This window comes from Bubalus kerabau, chromosome 23 (assembly GCF_029407905.1).
Source record: "Bubalus kerabau isolate K-KA32 ecotype Philippines breed swamp buffalo chromosome 23, PCC_UOA_SB_1v2, whole genome shotgun sequence".
NCBI classification, from domain to species: Eukaryota; Metazoa; Chordata; class Mammalia; order Artiodactyla; family Bovidae; genus Bubalus; species Bubalus kerabau.
The window spans coordinates 3,049,257-3,067,781 of NC_073646.1; the positions used below are offsets into that span (position 1 = coordinate 3,049,257).

Genomic DNA, 18,525 nt, shown 5'->3' on the forward strand with positions numbered 1-18,525 from the left:
TACCAGGACACACAGGGTGTGGACAGCTGGCTGGCTGTAGGGCAAGGGCTGTACCAGGGCTGAGGGGCACGTCACTGGGCATCCTTTATGCTTTTAATTCGTAAAGTCATGTGATATGTAAAAGTAGTTACGAATTTTTTTTTCTGATTATAAAAATGATACCTTTTCATTATAAAGAATTCTTAGAAAATATGAAGATTAAAAGAAAGCAATTAATGGGGAGTTCCCTGTGGCCTAGTGGTTAGGATTCAGCACTTCCGCTGCTGTGGCCCGGTTTCAGTCCCTGGTCGGGGAACTGAGATTCCTTAAGGCAAGCAGTCAGAACAAAAACAGAAAACACTCACGGTCTCCGACCCGCTTGCAGTCACAGACAGTGGTTTGGTGTGGCCGTCTTTCCAGCTCCTTTTTTCTGTGTGTTGTATATGTGTTTACGTAGTTTTTGTACAGCTGGAATCACACTGAATGACCAGTTTTGAATCACACTCCCTGCGATTAGCTGATGGACATCTCCCATGTCACTCACAGTGTTGGCAGAAATCTCTTCAGAGCTGTGTGGTCTCCTCACCTATGACCTCAGTGTAGTTTATCCAGCTTCGCTGTGGTTCCTCCCGTGTCGGGCGTGGCCTGACGCGCCTCCCGCGTGCACACAGCCTGTGCCGGGGAAGACGGGCTCCTGCCTGAGTGGCCGGGCACCGCGCTGCCCCGTGGTCTGCTTTGAATTTCAAGAATAGAATAACTCTGTTTAACTGAGCATTTAAAGAAATCACTGGTGCATACTGCTTTCCAGAAATGTTCACTGGCTTCCCCTTTTATTTTTCATCGCATTAGAAAACATTAAACGATAAGATGCTTGTGGAAGGGTAGCCCGGGGCTGGTTCTGCTAGCGGTCCTGCTCCCTGGAGATGACCCGGGACGGCTAGGGAGGCAGCCCCCCGACACACACACAGCCCGCCCCCCTTTCTGGACACTGTCGCAGCACGGGGCCGGTGCTTTTCTGTCAGCGTTTGTCTCGTGTAGCTCCCCCTGTTAACTACACCAGACAGCAGAGGACGCCAAGGGTTAAGAACTAGCCATTGAGAATGCACGCTTGTTTTTAACATGCCTTCACCCGACCTGTGTGTTGTGACTCAGATTTCTGGTCTGTGGCGTTTTTAACTCACATCGAGTCCTTCATCCGCCTGCCGTGCTGGTGATGCGGGTCCGAGGACAGAGCCTCCACTCAGGCCCCCAGCCCTGTAACCGGCCCGTTGTCTTGCCCACGACCTGTGAGCTCGTCTTCGGAATGCCCGGTGTGGCCTCTTGGAGCTGCCTATGTCCAGCACCCCACGAGCCTTGTACGTTTATGGCTTGCAGGGCGGCAGCTGGCTGTGCAGGGCGAGTTGCCTCTTGGTGCTTTCCTAGGGCTGAGCTGGGAGTAGAACGCAGAACTGACAGAGGAAATAAAGCATGCAAAGTGGTTCTCAGTAGGACTCTGCAGTGCCCCAAGGGGAGGGCGTGGGTGGGAGCAGGGCAGCCCCTCCAGGCTTCCTGCAGCTGGTTCCTGAGGGGCGGGCTGTTCTCCACGAGTCCAGGCAGTGCAAGAGAAGTGCTCCGTGTGCAGCCTGACACGCGAACGGCATCCGTGTGCTAAGGGCAACAGTGACGAGGAGGGACTCTGAGCCTGTGCCCTCCCTGGCACTGGAGGAGGGGCTTTTCTGCCAGTGGCTGCTGCCCTCAGGAGTGACCACTGGTCCCTGGTCAGGGTCAGGCCAGGCCTATGGGGGCGCTGGTTGCCCCCGAGGAAGGCACCTGACCTGGCCCAGCAGCGCCTGCGGTGTGTGCGGGACCCTCTGGTCCTGGCCCAGCAGGGAGGCCCCCTCAAGGGGAGCCCAGAGCAGGTGAGGTCTCCACCGCACGCTGACTTGGTTTTAAAGGAGAGGAAGGGGTCAGAAGCTGAATCTGGTGGCGTGAACAGATGGAGGGACATGAGCTGTGCTCGCCTCTGAAGTTACAAATGTCACTCTCCTGTGTTTTCTCTTCCCGTAAAGTTCAGACCTTTGGGCACTTGGATGCATCATATACCAGCTTGTGGCAGGACTGCCTCCGTTCCGAGCCGGGTAAGAGACCCCTCCCGGCTCTGGCCGCCCCTTCGCAGCAGCCTGATGAGGAATGGGAGAGGGCGGTCCCAGGGGGTGGGGGGGGGGCCTGTCCTGACGGCTCTTGAGTGACCGAGGTGGCTCTCTGCGGGAGAGGGAGCTGGCTGGGTCCGGAGGGCTGCAGCTCTGTCCTGTGGTGGGCTGGGATCTGTGTGCCCCCACCCAGAATAACGGCTTTTCTTGTTTTACAGAAATGAGTATCTTATATTTCAGAAGATCATTAAGTTGGAGTATGACTTTCCTGAAAAATTCTTTCCTAAGGCGAGAGATCTTGTGGAAAAACTTCTGGTAAATGTTTTGCATTTTCTTCTGGTGAGCTCATCCAGTAGCCACCCCCTGAGTCCCTCTCGTCTTGTGGTCAGAGGGGCTTTCCTTGGTGGCACCGTGTTTAATAAAGGGCGTTTGAGGGTAGGTAATGGTTGTAGGTAGATGTGTGTCTCCAGTCTCTTCCCATCAAGCCTTTTCAGTTCCCAGGTGTCTGATTTCTGACCTTAGTTAAGACAGGAAGTTACTCTAGCGCTCTGCAGTTGCCCATCAGCACACACAGCACTTCAGGCTGCGGGGCGCTGGGGCTGGCTGTGCTGTGTGGCTGGTGGTGTGAGTTCCGCCCAGCGACGTTGGTGGGCGTCCGCCTTAGAGTCGGGCACGTGAGGCGTCAGACGCCAGTACAGGGACAGTGTGCCCGGGAAGGCAGTGTGTGTGTTCTGGAAACTGCAGTGTCCTTTCCCCTGGTGTGTGTTGGCTCCACGCCTTCCCTCTTCTTGGTCTGGGTGAGAGGGTTGCGTCTGCCTCTGCCCGCCTGGCCCTCCTGCACTGTCCCCAGTGGGGGAGGCCTGCGTCCTCCATGGAGCTGGGGGCAGCCGGATGCCGAGGTCCCTTGGAGCCCTCTGGGTGAACTCTTCATTCTCTTGTTGAAGCCAGTGAGCTCCTCTTTCTTGTTTTAGGATTTTAAGAGGATACTTGCCATTATTTGTGAACTTTTAATGTCGTGATTCGTTTGCACCTGTGTGAGGAGGGGCAGAGACTCCAGAAAAGTGAAAGGACCCCTGAGGGTGACTCCGTTGTTCCCAGCCCTCCGTGTCCTTCCAAGTTCCAAGAGACCCCAAGAACTGAGAACTACTCAGAAGAGTTTTTTGGGTCAGAATTGTGTTTTAACCCTAATGCTGAATTGTCTCGACTTCTGTTTCAGGTTTTAGATGCCACAAAGCGATTAGGCTGTGAAGAAATGGAGGGGTATGGCCCTCTGAAAGCCCACCCGTTCTTTGAGTCCATCTCGTGGGAGGACCTGCATCACCAGACGCCCCCGAAGCTCACGGCTTACTTGCCGGCCATGTCGGAAGACGACGAGGACTGCTATGGCAACGTGAGCCACGCTGGGGCGTCCCTCGGGGGGGACGGTGGCCGGAGCGAGAGCCAGTGGAGATACGTGATGGAGGGCGGCGAACACTGGCCTCGAGGTCCCCACTGGGACTGAAGAGGCTTCTGTCCGCCCCAAGCACAGAGTGCCAGGCCCTGGGGCGCGTGCGTCCCTTTCACTTTTCCTCTAGTTAATTTTTCCCAAAGAGATTGGACCAGAGCCTGGGCACCAGTTCTCCTGGTGGGCTTCTGTCTTTGGGTTTTAGCTGGTGTCTTTATAATTGTGTATTTGGAGACATTCTGGAGTGCTTCCTCTATTTCCCAGAGAGGTGGGCACCGCTGCTTTGCGCTTTCAGGGCACGTAGCATCGAGGATGGACGCTGGTTGCCGTCGGCTCTTAGCACCCGACTCTAGGCCTGCGGGGTGGGCAGCGGAGGCCCTTGGTGTGCTTGGTCCCTTAACTCTTCTGGGGAAGGCCGTGTTTGTGTGCAGTTTCAGATGTTTTTATTGTCAGCTGCGGTCCATTTTTCTGGTGTGATTTCTGTCATTATGGCTTGCAACCAGTCGTCATATATAGCGCTCCACCTCAGTTGACTGAGGAATTCTAAAGTTTATCTTAAAAGTCACTCACAGGTGAGTTAAAATTACAACAGGCATCGCCTCCTGGAGATCAAGAGCGCCTCTTTATGGCTTCAACCTACCGTTTAAAGCTGTACATCCCCCTTCTTTTGCCCTAAAATATCCTTTATGCTCAGACTCAAGGAGACCCAGACATGGGGAGTCATCTGTGCCCCACCCTGCTCTGGTCTGCTTCCCTGTCTCACTGGCTCCAGCTTTCCGCATCCTTTGCACACGCAGAGGACTTCCACCTTGGCCCTAGAGGCCGACCAGACCCTTGAGCCCTGATGCTGTCATGGGGAGGGTCCCCAGGGCCTGTGGCAGGGGGGGTCCCACAGAGGGCCACGCTCTGCTGGCTGGGCTCCAAGAGAGTCGTTGTCTCTGATCTCAGTGCCCGGGAACCCTGGCTCCACGGGGCGTGTATACACTCCTGCCTGTCGTGTGCAGGCCCTCTGTCTGCTGTCTCATCGTGTTTGCCAGGGTGAGAGCTCTGGTGTCGCCGCCTTAATCCTGACCCTGCAGGGCGGCATGGGACCCACGGAGGTCAGCAGGCCCAGGTCCCGGCTCTCCCCTTCCTGTAGGTCAGGACTGAAGCTAACCCCCTCTCTCAGGGGTGAACAGCTTCTGAGGTTGCTGTTAGAAGTGGGGCGCAGGGCAGGTCGGGCCCAGCCTCAGGCTTGGTGGCCAGCTGTGTAGTGAGGAGAAGTCTGAGTGGCCCACACTGGTCAGGGTACTCTGAGCGGGGCCCCTGGTCAGCAGCTTGTCTCCCTGGGGGCTCGACCTTCAGGATGTGGGCCATGGGGTACCCTCCAGGGCAGGGGGGTCAGGACGCTGGGGGCGGAGGGGAGCCGGGCGCCACGCTCACTGCCTGCTCTCCCCGCAGTACGACAATCTCCTGAGCCAGTTCGGCTGCATGCAGGTGTCCGCGTCCTCCTCCTCGCACTCCTTGTCGGCCGTGGACACGGGCCTGCCCCAGCGGGTGGGCAGCAACATCGAGCAGTACATCCACGACCTGGACACGAACTCCTTTGAACTGGACTTACAGTTTTCTGAAGACGAGAAGAGGTTGTTGTTGGAGAAGCAGGCCAGCGGAAACCCTTGGTAAGGACGCACGGGCGTGAGCAGCGCCGCGGGTCCCGCTTTCTGTCCCCGCTGCCGTCAGGGCCCGGGCGCGCATAGCTGCCTTTTGCACATGAGGACCCAACCCTCGAAGCGCCGAACTGGAAGTAGGTGTTTGGAGCACTGGCTGGGGGCTGTGTGGGGTTGGCCTCCTGGGGCTCAGCAGGCCAGGCACGCCAGCAGTGTGGTTGGACTGGGATTAGCTAGTATATCCACCACTCCCTGGTGGAGTGTTTAGGATGTTCCGAGCTTTGGCTCTAGATCACCCTCTGCACGTGGCTCTCATTTGCCTCGTTCATGGTGCGCCCTGAGGTGGCGGGTGGGGCGTGCCTGTTTAAGAAGGCAGTGCTCAGTGTCCACGGCGCCTGAGAGCCTGTGTTTCCCGAGGGCCCCCCTGCCCTTGAGCGTCTGGCTGCTCTAGAAATGGGCTGTGTGAACGGGCGCCTGTATTCTGGTCGGGGCATACCTCTTCCATGTGTGTTGGCCGCTTGTATTTATTTTTTGAGGTACTTTTGTGTCCTTTGACCCTTTTTTGGGTGTACCTTTTGCGTCTTTTGAAAATTGACTTTTCAGCGCCATGGATATGAAGACTGTTCCTTGTTTGTTGAGAAAGCATTCTTCTTCAGTTTATCTTTTTATTCTACTTGTGCATCATATTTTTGGGAGGGGAAGTTGCAAATTCTTAAAAGGAAAACCAGTTGAGTTGGTGTGTTTCTTTTCTGCTTTCCGTCTTGGTCCTGTTGAAAAGAGGTTCTCTGCCTGGACATTGTCTTCAAGCGTTTTCTTGGTTTCACTTTTTGCACGGGCAGAGAGGAGCTTTTGCAGGGCCAAGAGGAAGACCCTGAGTTCTCTGAAGCCTGGCAGGGAGAAATCAACTCCAGAGAAACTGGGCACAAGTGCATGAAACAGAAGCGAGACAGACGCTGCTTTCCCCGCCTGTGGGGTCTGAGCAACTCGCAGTGTTGTGTCTGTGAACAGTATCTTTGCTGTTTTGGTGCCCGAGAAGTTGCAGCAGCATCTGGAGACCAGTCACTCAGAATTTCAGAGAGAAAAGAATGGAATGTTGTAAGTGACACGTGACGAGCTCTTTCCAACCCAGACATCGTGCAGCCCCTGGAGCGCCTTAGCGAGGAGTTAGGTGTGGTAGATCGCTGGGAGTCCGAAGAGTCTCAGGCCACTGGCCCTGCCGACAGCCCCTGGGGCCACGAGCATGGTCCATGACTCACTGGATTGAAGATGTGGCTGCTGACGTGGGGAGAGAGTTGGTGTCTCTGCCTCCACGTGGCTCTCTCCCTTCCAGGTGGACAGACCTCCAGTGGGACTGCACTCACTCACTCCTTGGCTGGCGTTTGTCTGCAGGCCTTTGCCCCAGCTTGCCATCAAAGAAAGTGTTCTTTTACATTTTCCCTGTGTGGCTTGGCAGGAAGCGCCGTGTGTGGGACAGTCCGTGTTGGGCACCCCTTTTGGATATCACGACTTCTTCTGGGACAGATGCGTTGCTGTGGAGCGGTGGTGCCAGAGCAGTCGTGGGCAGGCCCGCCAGCTGCGGGGCCAGGCGGCGCGGGAAGAGCCGGCTCTACAGCCACCGGTCACAGGCAGAGGAAGACAAGCAGCCTGCTAGGGAGGACGCGTTTGGGGAGTGTGCTGCGGAGCGGGTGAGAGGGCTGCAGAATGCCTCCTGCTGTCCCGGCCTCCGGGGCGAGGCCGCTCAGGACCGGCTCTGCGTGCTGACCTCGTTGGGAGCTGGACGTCTGGTCTGCTTCTGGAAGCCCGTTTCCACTGGAAGGTCTGCCTGCCAGTTGGGGTTATCCACTCAGCTGTTCAACCAGTGTTGTTCTGGGAAATGAATGGAATGAGCCTGTAGCTTCAGGGAAAACAACTGCTAGTGTTTGTTACCAGTGATAAAATCACAGCCTTCAAGTGAAAATTAGAATTTGGGGAAACTTTACCCGTCACTGTCAGCTTGACACCTTCCCAGTGCTTAAAAGAGAAAGTGCTTTTGAGGAGAAACGTAGCGATGTTTGTGGATTGATTTGTTGATATCATAGAATGAAATTGGTCAGGATTCGGGAGATCTCCATAACTCAGCGAACCAGTGTTGGGTGCTGTCAGACCACGTCAGGGCGCAGGATCCAGTCCCAGTGTAAGGTGATGGGTGGGTTCTGGTGTCACGGAGTATGAAAAATATATTCCTGGGGATTTGGATTCCATGTGGCAGCTAACCTGTAAGAAACGACACTTGGAGACTTCTGGTGTAGTCTCCGGTAGCCTTGGGCCGGTGGCCTTGAGGTGGGCCTTCTCAGGGTCTGGGTAGGGTGGGAGAGGGTGAGGAGGAGGGAACTGGCTCTGGAGTCAGGAAAGGGGGTTACCCTGTCACCCCATGTGAAGTGACATGGGCAGCTGGCACCTGAGTGGTGGAAGCCAGAGGCTGTGGGGCAGCGGGCTGCGTTCAAGCCGCATCCATACGCCGCCTATGTGCTCAGAGTCAGGTGTGTCTCTGACTCGGGTCTGCACGCTTGTCAGAGAGGCGGTGCCAGCGCCGGGTGGGGCCTGGGCGCTCCCCTCAGGAAAGTGGGGATTGACTTTTGGAAGTGAAAGATGAAAATGCTTCCTTAGTCCTTACACGTTTCAGGGTAGCTGACTGGTCGGTCAGCCGAGTGAGTGGGCTGCCGAGCTGTGGCTGCTGCCCAGCTACTCTGCACGCTGCTCCTGGGCTTTCTCACCGCAGCTGCTGCATCCAGCCTGCACCCAGCTTGGGCTGCTCCCGCCCTGCCCACCGTGGTTCTCCTGTCTCGGGAGAAGCCGGGAGGGAGCGTGCGGGCAGAGGCCTTGTGCCAGGAGACGGCCAGCCCTGCGTCTGCAGGTTCCCGGACGGGACTGTTCCTGCTGTGAGCATGCGTCCTCCTCTTTGCTGTCTTTGCGTCCTGAGGGTAAATTCCTGGGAGCGGGATTCCTGCAGTATTCAGCGAGTCCCTCCTGCGGTCACTGCACCCCAGCGCACCCCAGGAGAACCAGAGCCAGAGGAGTAGGGCTCGGTGTCTTTCTTTGGAGCCATACCAAAGAATGCTCAAACTACTGCACAATTGCACTCATCTCACACGCTAGTAAAGTAATGCTCAAAATTCTCCACGCCAGGCTTCAGCAATATGTGAACCGTGAACTTCCTGATGTTCAAGCTGGTTTTAGAAAAGGCAGAGGAACCAGAGATCAAATTGCCAACATCCGCTGGATCATAGAAAAAGCAAGAGAGTTCCAGAAAAACATCTATTTCTGCTTTCTTGACTATGCCAAAGCCTTTGACTGTGTGGATCACAATAAACTGTGGAAAATTCTTCAAGAGATGGGAATACCAGACCACCTGATCTGCCTCTTGAGAAACCTATATGCAGGTCAGGAAGCAACAGTTAGAACTGGACATGGAACAACAGACTGGTTCCAAATAGGAAAAGGACTACGTCAAGGCTGTATATTGTCACCCTGCTTATTTAACTTCTATGCAGAGTACATCATGAGAAACGCTGGACTGGAAGAAACACAAGCTGGAATCAAGATTGCTGGGAGAAATATCAATAACCTCAGATATGCAGATGACACCACCCTTATGGCAGAAAGTGAAGAGGAACTCAAAAGCCTCTTGATGAAAGTGAAAGAGGAGAGTGAAAAAGTTGGCTTAAAGCTCAACGTTCAGAAAATGAAGATCATGGCATCCGGTCCCATCACTTCATGGGAAATAGATGGGGAAACAGTGGAAACAGTGTCAGACTTTATTTTGGGGGGTTCCAAAATCACTGCAGATGGTGACCGCAGCCAAGAAATTAAAAGACGCTTACTCCTTGGAAGGAAAGTTATGTCCAACCTAGACAGCATATTCAAAAGCAGAGACATCACTTTGCCAACAAAGTGTGGTCATGTATGGATGTGAGAGTTGGACTGTGAAGAAGGCTGAGCGCCACAGAATTGATGCTTTTGAACTGTGGTGTTGGAGAAGACTCTTGAGAGTCCCTTGGACTGCAAGGAGATCTAACCAGTCCATTCTGAAGGAGATCAGCCCTGGGATTTCTTTGGAAGGAACGATGCTAAAGCTGAAACTCCAGTACTTTGGCCACCTCATGCAAAGGGTTGATTCATTGGAAAAGACTGATGCTGGGAGGAATTGGGGGCAGGAGGAGAAGGGGACGACAGAGGATGAGATGGCTGGATGGCATCACTGACTCGATGGACGTGAGTGTGGGTGAACTCTGGGAGTTGGTGATGGACAGGGAGGCCTGGCGTGCTGCGATTCATGGGGTAACAAAGAGTTGGACACGACTGAGCGACTGATCTGATCTGATGGCGAATTTGGGGCCACTTCATTTCTTTGGGAAGAATTTCCAGCCCGTGTCCTTGGCTCAGCTTTCTCTAAAAGTTTTAACCCATAAAAGCTGCTTTGTGTGCATTCTGGAGCTCAGGTGTTGGCTGTCTGTAGGTTATCTTCGCGGAAGGTCTTCTCCAGCGTGTTTTCCTGTAAATTGTGGTTATTTCTGTAATTAGAGGTTCCTTTTGTTCCCTTGTATCGTGTGTGTTATTCTGTTTGGTGACTTGTTTTCAGCGTAGAGAAGGGTCCCTCCCACCAAAGCTTGCCCGCTGTCCCCTGCTGTCTGGTCTCCTGTTTGACCTCTTTGTGCCGTCCCCGTGGCGGCTGCTTCTGTCCTTGCCTGCCTGGCTTCCCAGGCGACCCGGCCCCTGCTGCCCAGCTTACTGCGGGCCTTGGCGGCGAGGTCCTTGACCAGCTTGGGACTAGACTATACTCGGGACACACACACACAGATACACACACACACACACACACACACACCCCTGGGACTACACTGTACTCGGGAGACACACAAATACACACACACCCCTGGGACTAGACTACTCGGGGGACACACACACAGATACACACACACACGCACACACACCCCATTGTCAGATCAGATAATCTGATCATCTCCAGCCTGTCGTCAGTGTGTGGTTCTGACATGGTGGGACCTGCTGGTCCAAGGGGCTCCTCTTGGGCCCCGTGGATTCATCTCTGTGTTTCTACCCTGCGGGAGCCCCTCATTATGTCTCCTCACGAACTTCTTGATTTTTTTCTCTTTGTTTCAAGTCTTGTTTTTGTTTGGTTTTTAAGTACCTCTCAGAGGAAGCATCACACTTTGCCTCATGAAAGTCGCAACACTTTTTGTTGTTGTTAACATTCCTCTGAGTTGTTTTCAGAACCCAGATGCTGTGTCAGTTTAACTGGGTCTGGGTCCTTCGTGAGGGGCCCTAGTTTAGTGGGGTCTGTGGGGCGGGCATTGTCTGGTGGATTTGGTGGGGCAGACCTGGAGGCCAGTTAAACTCACGGGAGAACTCGGCCCCCCAGCCAGGCTGTCTCCTCGCATGTGAGCCAGTCCCAGGAGGAGCCAGGAGAGCGAGTAGTCTGCTCACTTCTGGGGTAAGATCATCGCTGTGGGAGGTGACAAGCGTCTTACGCCTTTTACTGTTTCTACAGTAGAACCTTTAGATCAAGAATTTTAGTCAAGTCAGACAAAACGTAAAGCGCTAACGGCTAGCTTTAACCAAAAGAGAGAACCTGCAGACACTAATGTCCCAGGAGTCAAGCGGACGGTACTTGTTACTAATATGTTTTAAGTCAGAATCTCTATTTGGGAGTTTTTGTTCTGAATTCCTGCCATGTTGGGATACAAGTGCTTTATTACTATGATAGAAACACCAGATGAGATGTTCTTAAACCAAGTTTCCAACTTGGCTCTTTAGGGATTCGTGATTCTAAACAGCACAGTGGTTTCTGAGTGCCGCGTCAGGGTCCCAGCTTAGTGCGGTGACGTGAGAACAGCAGTCTCTCTTTCACCCCAGCTTTGCTTCCAAGTGGCGAGCACGTGTGTTCCCGCCATCTGCCCGTGCCTTCACCTGTCGAGCAGACGCTGCTGAGGAGAGCCGAGGCTGAGGTCTTGCCAGCGCCCATGGCCCCGGGCCCACGGGCAGGCGCAGTTTTGTGTGGCACCCGCGCTCAGGCGCGTCTGCAGTTCGCTCCCCTCACTGGAGTGCGCTTGGGTCTCTGAAGGCGGGGGCTTGATTGAGGCAGGGTTCACAGTGCTGTCTGGGAGTTTGTTCTGAGGGGGGAGTTTGTTCTGAGGGAGGAGTTTGGAGAGTTTCTGACTCTGACATGAGTGTCTGATCCTTGTTTTCTTTTTTTTATAGGCACCAGTTTGTAGAAAATAATTTAATACTAAAAATGGGTCCAGTAGACAAGCGGAAGGTAAGTTAGAGTCCGGAGGCGCCTTCCTGCGCGTCCATGTCTTACTCCATTCCTCCCTCTCAGAGATCGTCTCTGCATGTCAGAGCTAAGGACAGCCTCAGCCGCTTGGGGAGACCTCTGAGAGCACACAAGGCTGGGCATACGGAAATTTGGCCTCTTGTTGCCGACTGGGGAGCCAGGGTTCTGATTTCTGTCCGATGCTGGGGTTGGTCACTGAGGTCAAGGTTTCTGTCTGAGGAGCCTCTCTTTATATCCCAGCAAGTCATTATTACTTTATCAGGATTGTTTCTGAAAATCTTACTTTGTTTTATGAATTAATTAAATGGATTAACGCGTCCAAAAATAACAGACTCTGCACACGTTCTCTCTCCGCTGCTGTGGGCCCTTGTCGGCTCAGGCTCCCCTACCCTGGGTGTCTCTGCCCCGAGAGCCTCTGTGAAGGTGGCGGGCAGGGGGTCAGCATGCAGGACTCGGCCTCAGCGTGGAGAAGAGAGTCTGGGAAGCGGCAGGGCCTGGGTGCTGAGGGCAGGTTCTCGGGGCCAGGCTGCGGTCCCATCCCATGCGGCAGCCAGAGTAGGACGCTCCGTCCTGGATGCCGGGATCCAGCTCGCACCAGCAGGCGTGGTGCCGCTGCGTCCATCTGACCCGGGGGCCTGGTCCTGATCAGGGGAGGTGTGCCCGCCCCTGTCCCAGGCCAATGGGCAGGGGCCGGTGGTGGTCCCCATGCTGGAGCGCCCCGACAGTCCAGCATCCGAGGTGGCAGCGGGAGCGCTCAGCCTCCACTCTGAGCCTTAACGAGCAGAGTCCTTTCTTTCCTGTTGTCATTTGCACCAGGGTTTATTTGCACGGCGACGACAGTTGCTGCTCACGGAAGGGCCACACTTGTATTACGTGGATCCTGTCAACAAAGTCTTGAAAGGTGAAATTCCATGGTCACAAGAACTCCGACCAGAGGCCAAGAATTTTAAAACTTTCTTTGTGCACACGGTGAGTTTGTCCCCACGAGCTCCCCTGCCAGGCACTCAGGCCTCTGTGCCTCCAGCCAGAGCGGTCGAATGCTGTGGCCAGTGGGGCAGGTGGGGGTGGGGGTCGTGGTCCCCCCTTCCCCACGCGCCAGGGATCCCAGCATTCACGACTCAGCTCAGAGTTAGGTCAGGATTCACCCATGCTTGTTCTCAAGTCTCGGGGTGACCTCACCCCCAGGGAACTGCAGGTCCTCACCTGCATGTTTAATCTCCGCACAAACGTGGAAGGAAAACGCCCACCTGCTCTCGGGCTTCCTGGCGGTGCTTGTGTTGGCCGCAGGAGCCGGCACCTTCTTTGTTCGATTTCTCACTGCCGGGGGGGTGCCGGTCATGCTGGGACCCCTAGCAGAAAAGTCAGCGTGTCTCTCTCTGCAGCCAAACAGGACATATTACCTGATGGACCCCAGCGGGAACGCGCATAAGTGGTGCCGAAAGATCCAGGAGGTGTGGCGGCACAGGTACCAGAGCCACCCGGATGCCGCCGTGCAGTGACGCTGCGGCCCGCCCTTACCGCGGGGCCATGCCCCGCACAGCCTGCCGCCTCCGGACGCTTCCAGACCACCTGCCGGCCATCTCAAGGGGGACGCAGACGGCGGAACCTTGCAGCTTTTTTATTTAAAAGAAAAGAAGAAAAAAAACATCCAACCACACAAAGAACAAAACCAATAACGAAAAGGAATTCAGGGTCGCTTTGCTTGCTCTCTGTGCTGTGTGGAGCTCTCCACGCTCTGCTCGCCGTGGGGACTAGCGCTGTGCACGTCTGCCTGGCTCCCGCCCCGACTCGGGGTCAGACTCGCGGCGCCAGCTCTCCTCCGTGGGCCCGTCATGCCTGTCCTGCTGTGGCCCCTGGGCCAAGGCGTGTCTCTGGGTTCTCCCTGCCCCTGGATCATCGGGGGGGGGAACCAACTCTTCTCCAGGGAGCCAGGCGGGCCCTGCTAGGGGCCTCCAGCTCTGCAGGCGGGGGGGTCCTTGGCTTTTGTCCGTTTGCCCCTTTCTTCTCGTCCCCAGTGTCTGGCCCGATCCCTGCGACCGTGCTTGGCTCCTCCAGCCGTCGTGGCTGTGAGATTCCTGCGGTCCTTGCTGTCTGTCTGCGAGCACTCCTGCGTCGTGTCGACCGGGCAGGCTCCGGGCGGTGAGAAGTGGAACAGGTTGTCCAGGCGAAACGCAGAGCCGCTGCTGTCGGAGGGCGCCAGCCGAGCGCTCCAGTGCGTCACCCATGGAGCAGCGTTGCCCCGGGTCTGGGGACCGAGCACTGACCCGGGGGAGCCCCAGGAGCCGGGCTCTGTGGCCCCCTCCCCTGTGAGGCCAGGGCAGCGGGGCAGACAGGCCTGGTGGCCTCCTCTTGGAGGAGCAAGAGCCGACAGCCCTTCTGAGAGTTTGGTTGGAAGGTGGAGTGTGTCCGGGTGAAGTCGGGGCTGCGAGGTGCCCGGCATTGGCACATGGGCTGGTCCTCCATCACACCAAGGCTGCCCCGCACACCCTTTTCCTGCTAAAGTTGCCTCTTCTCCGAGTCTAGCTCAGAGCGTTTTTACGTGTCCACCGGGAACATCAAAAAGCCCTCACATCGTCGGGTCACCTGGTCCCCGTCATGTGGGCTTTGCCTGGAGAACAGTGGTGCCGCTCCCCTTGCACAGGGGCAGGAGCAGCACATGTGAACCCGGCCCACCCCTCTCCAGTGTCAGGCTATTTCCTCTTGCTCTTTAGGGGCGTGCCCTGCCCAGGGTGTCCCGGGGGGCAGCCTTCAGTCCCAGTGGAGGAGGAGCAGGCGCTGTGGCCCCGTCCCCAGGGGAAGGGTGACTGCCATTTCCTCTGGACTTGCACAAAGGCACCGATTTAAACTCCCACGGAAAAGGTCCCCTGACGACTTCTGTGCCCCCACCTCCTGTCCCACCACCCATCACCGTGTGTGACCCACGGTCCACCCGGAGGGAAGGATGTCTTAACCTCTATTGGTGATGTCGCAACAGCGGCTGTTAAACTCGGAAGGAGGTTGGGCTGTGGGGAATCCCACTGTGCGGGGGGCACTGGAGGGGCGCAGAGGTGTAGCCAGGTTCACGTGTGTGTGTGTGTGTGTGTGTGTGTGTGTGTGTGTGTAGGATACCAAGGCGCAGGGGGTGCCTGCCCAGGGTGGGGGGCGGCCCAGAAATAAGTCACTGCCCTGGGCGTGTAGCCGTAGACTGAGCCCCCCCTCCTTGCTTTGGAAAAAGCTTGCCTGTGTTCACCTGCTTTCCCAAAAGCGAATCTGTCTTGAGCCTTTCTTTCAGGATCAGGACTTGGGTTTCAGGTGCACACCCTGTTCAAATGTCCCTCGCCACAGCGCCCGTGTCTGTGTGTGCAGTTGGAGGGCGGGGAGCCGCGTCCACGCCGCATCCGTCCTGGATGTCTGGGTGCGGGGGTGATAGGCAGAGCTGAGTCCTGGCTGTAAAAGCGCGCTCGGCTGGGCCGCTCGGGGAGAGACAATGCTCCCACTGCATTCTTCCCTCCGGAGAGCGCCACTACCTCCTGGGCTCAACCGACAAGCTCCATCTTAACCTCCAGAGCCAGAGACCCAGGGCTTCGGGGTTGAGCTCGCAGCTGGCAGAGCTGAAGTGACTGCCCTGGCCTGAGCCGGTGACAGCTGAGCCCTTGTCGGCCACCTTTCTCTGCTCACTCACAAGCCTCTTCCCTTGTTTTTCTTTTAAAGGCCCTTAGATATTCTCTTCTTGCCCTGTGCTTCCTCGTGTAGTCTTTAATTTTATCCACCTCATCCTTTGAGCCATCATCCTGGCAGGCAGGTGCCTTACGTTCTAAGATGTGGACGTGGGTGGATGTCAGTCTCTGAACACGCGCAGACATACCTGGAAACATATATATAAACGTGGGCTGATCCAGGGTGAGAAAGAGAATGCCCTAGTGTTGAACAGCTCAGGAGCCCGGAGTTGTACCGAGAGGGGCGGGGGGGGAGGTGCCGGAGCTGAAGCCAGTGCCTTTCAGAGAGCGCCGCTCCCCCACTGCCCAGCCCCTCTTGCCACAGAGCCGGGGCAGGAGGGCCGAGGGCTTTGCCACCTGGCAACGCCTAGCCTCCCTCCAGGGGCATGAGGAAGCCAGGTGTGACGTGACCAAGGCAGTGGGCAGCCCCACGTGGAGCCCAAAGCCCCACCCCGAGAGGGGCACCACAGGCCTGCCATTCTGAACCTTGCGTCTCAGGAGGCTGGTTACAGACTTTCCTTGGGAAAGATGACTCTTGGGGTCAGGCCAGGGCTGAGGGGAACTGCACCTACCCCAGCACCCTTGGGCCAGTCTGTGGCATTGGTGGTACAGGCCCGAAGGAATTGCAGGAGACCGACCACCTGCCAACAGACCCCCAAGGACAGGGTGCGTGCGTGGGGCTCCGCGTGACTTTGTACTTTGTTAAAACATTTGTGTTCTGAAAAAAGTCAGTGGGAGGCTCAGCACCCAGGAAAGCCCGCTGCGCGCGTCTGTGTACAGGCCCAGCCTGCCGCCCGCCGCCCCACCTGCACACGTGTGTTCGCTCTTGTAACTGACCTGGGAACATGACAACGCACACCATTTTGCATCCAGCTTTTCCCACTTGGTGTTTTTTCTTAATGTTGTGTCATGTTTGAACGGTGATTTAAAAACCTTATTTTTAATGATTGTAGAGTTTAATGGATAATTTTTATCATAATTTATCTGACCATTTCACTGCTATAAAACATTTAGGTGGCTTCTGGTTTTTCACCATTTAAATAATGCTGTGATTAATATCCTCAGAAATCTTTGATTTTGGACTCTGAATCTCCCTCGCCCCCACCCTGCCCAAATACCTAGAAGTGGTGTTTTGGGGGCAAAAAGTCTGTTCATTTTAAAGGTAGTATAGTGTCTCTTCTCTGTCTTGATCTGATGAGTAGATGCTCAGAGTTCCAGTACAGAACTTCCTTAGTTGTGTTCTGCAGATTCTGAACAAATCAATTTCTGGTAAGCTGTGTGTTCCCAAGAATGTTTGAGTAAGATTGCTCTTTTTTTTCCCCCCCTCTTAATCCTAAAGTGATGTCATTACTGCAGGCCATTTGTGACATATTTTTCCAAAAGCCAGTTTCCTTATTTTCACTGAGAAAACCTGGTTATGCTTGCATGTTACCTTCCCGCCCCTGCTGCTATGGCTTTCAAGTGCTTGGTGACACTTCCAGAATCTTGTACTTTGTGTCCACAATGGTACTGAATTTGCATCTGCACAGTCAGCAGAGATAAAAAGTGTTGAACTGACCTTGCCACATACTTAGTGGATAATTTGTAATGAAGTTTGTAGACTCAGAAAGTACACTGGGCCATTTGGAATCAGCAAAAGAGCAAAGGCTCTACTTGAAACCATGTAGACAATTGGATTTTAGGGAAGTGTGCTTGCCCTCATGCTCTTCAGATCACAGGACTTAGGTCTTAGCAGTTCATTAGAGCATGCTGGCCAGGTTTTTTCATTGTAGAATATGATTGTCCTGGCTGACAAGGATTTAAGGATTTCTCCTCCCCTTTCCTTGCCCACCAGTGTTGCAGGTTGCCTAGTTGTCTTTTAAGTCCAGACCACCCAAATTGGCTTCATCCTTAATTTCTGCACTTTAGTTTGGGGTCTGTCAATTCTGAGGTGGAACACACATGGGAGACTTCTGGGTGCCATGCCCAGTGCCACTTGGCATGGTCAGAGGCTGTGGCCAGATGATGCAGAATTAGCTCTCCCTTCCCTCTGATCACCTCCCCCTGGTTGGTCCATAGACCAGAGCAGAGGCTGAGCAGCTGTGAGCATGGTGGAGGTACTCTCCTTGGAGATAGCACCGTATGCGTTTCCCCATGTTTTCTTTCATGCCCAAACCTAGCATGAACTAACTGATGGTGACTCGAGTGGGTGTGGCCCTTGCTTCTTAGGCAGAGTACATGGCAAGTGCCTTAACTCAGGGCAGGAGTCACTCCCAGAGCCTCAGAGGGGTGCAGGCTGCTGGCCCAAGACTGCAGGGTTGTGAACTAGGCTGCCTGTGGAGATCTGGCCTGGGGAGGAAGCTGTTCAGCAGAGGGCAGTTTTATCTGAGCTCAGACAGCATGGTGGGCAAGCCTCCAAGGATACCTGAATTTCCCCCAGACCCATTTCTTCACTATGAAGAAATACCAAACTATGTACAGAGAACTTTTTACAAAAGGCAAACTTTTTTAGCTGTGTAATCCACCCTAGTCTAACCCATCTGGCTGAATGACTATGAATAGGGGTTCATTTTGCTGATGAAAAGCCTCTATCGTGGTGTTTGATTGGACATCGACAAAATCAAATTTTTGCAATATTTAGAGCTGCTGTAGCTGTTCCTTAACAACACAAAATAGGATGAATCAGTAGTATGTTAGCTGTCTTTCAGGTTGGTGGCAGTCAGTTATAACATGTGTAATATTCTCTACCTGGTCTGTAGCTGTAACTGTGATGTACAGGCAAAGCAAACATTAAAAAAAGAACTTATGAAAACAAATAATGCAATGATATTAGGATATACACTTTTGTATTTTTATTCTTATATAAGGTTATTTGCTGGCTATTGTTGGCCTCTAGTTCAGTCTGTGTTATTTAAAATCTAATATATGAATTATTTGGATTGAATTCATGTTCGGGGCCACGTTGTTGTATGTATGGATGTACAGCCTTGAATGTGAATAATTATTGTAAACTATATTTTACAACTTTTTTTTCTGGCTTTATTATATAAATTTTCTATTTGGTCGATGATTTAATCATATCATAATTTAATGAATCTGTTTATTCTTTTTTTTTTCCCCCCAAATATTTGTGCTTTAGATGTAGTTACCAGATGAATTTTCCACGTATGCTCGGTAGTCTTGTAATAAAAAAGCATGTAGAGTGTAGACTCTCGCTGACGTAGCTCATCCTTTGGCCGGGGCGCGGGTCGGGCGTGGTCGGGCGACCAGGACCTGGGCCCGAGAACAGGGCGTCCAGGCATGGCACGCGCCTGGCGGAGGC

At 54.2% G+C, this 18,525-nt stretch overlaps 1 protein-coding gene across 2 annotated transcripts in view; it reads left to right on the forward strand.

The window, feature by feature from the left end:
• PDPK1 (3-phosphoinositide dependent protein kinase 1) overlaps positions 1–18,410 on the forward strand; it is a 69,290-nt gene extending 50,880 nt beyond the window's left edge. For both annotated transcript variants that reach the window (XM_055562474.1, XM_055562472.1), the window contains exons 8-14: positions 2,028–2,096; positions 2,327–2,423; positions 3,325–3,498; positions 4,993–5,210; positions 11,454–11,511; positions 12,346–12,498; positions 12,912–18,410. In XM_055562474.1, the coding sequence (XP_055418449.1) occupies positions 2,028–2,096; positions 2,327–2,423; positions 3,325–3,498; positions 4,993–5,210; positions 11,454–11,511; positions 12,346–12,498; positions 12,912–13,028 (886 nt within the window). In that variant the 3' untranslated portion in view covers positions 13,029–18,410. The remainder of the gene's footprint in view (positions 1–2,027; positions 2,097–2,326; positions 2,424–3,324; positions 3,499–4,992; positions 5,211–11,453; positions 11,512–12,345; positions 12,499–12,911) is intronic.
• The last annotated feature ends 115 nt before the right edge of the window (positions 18,411–18,525 follow it).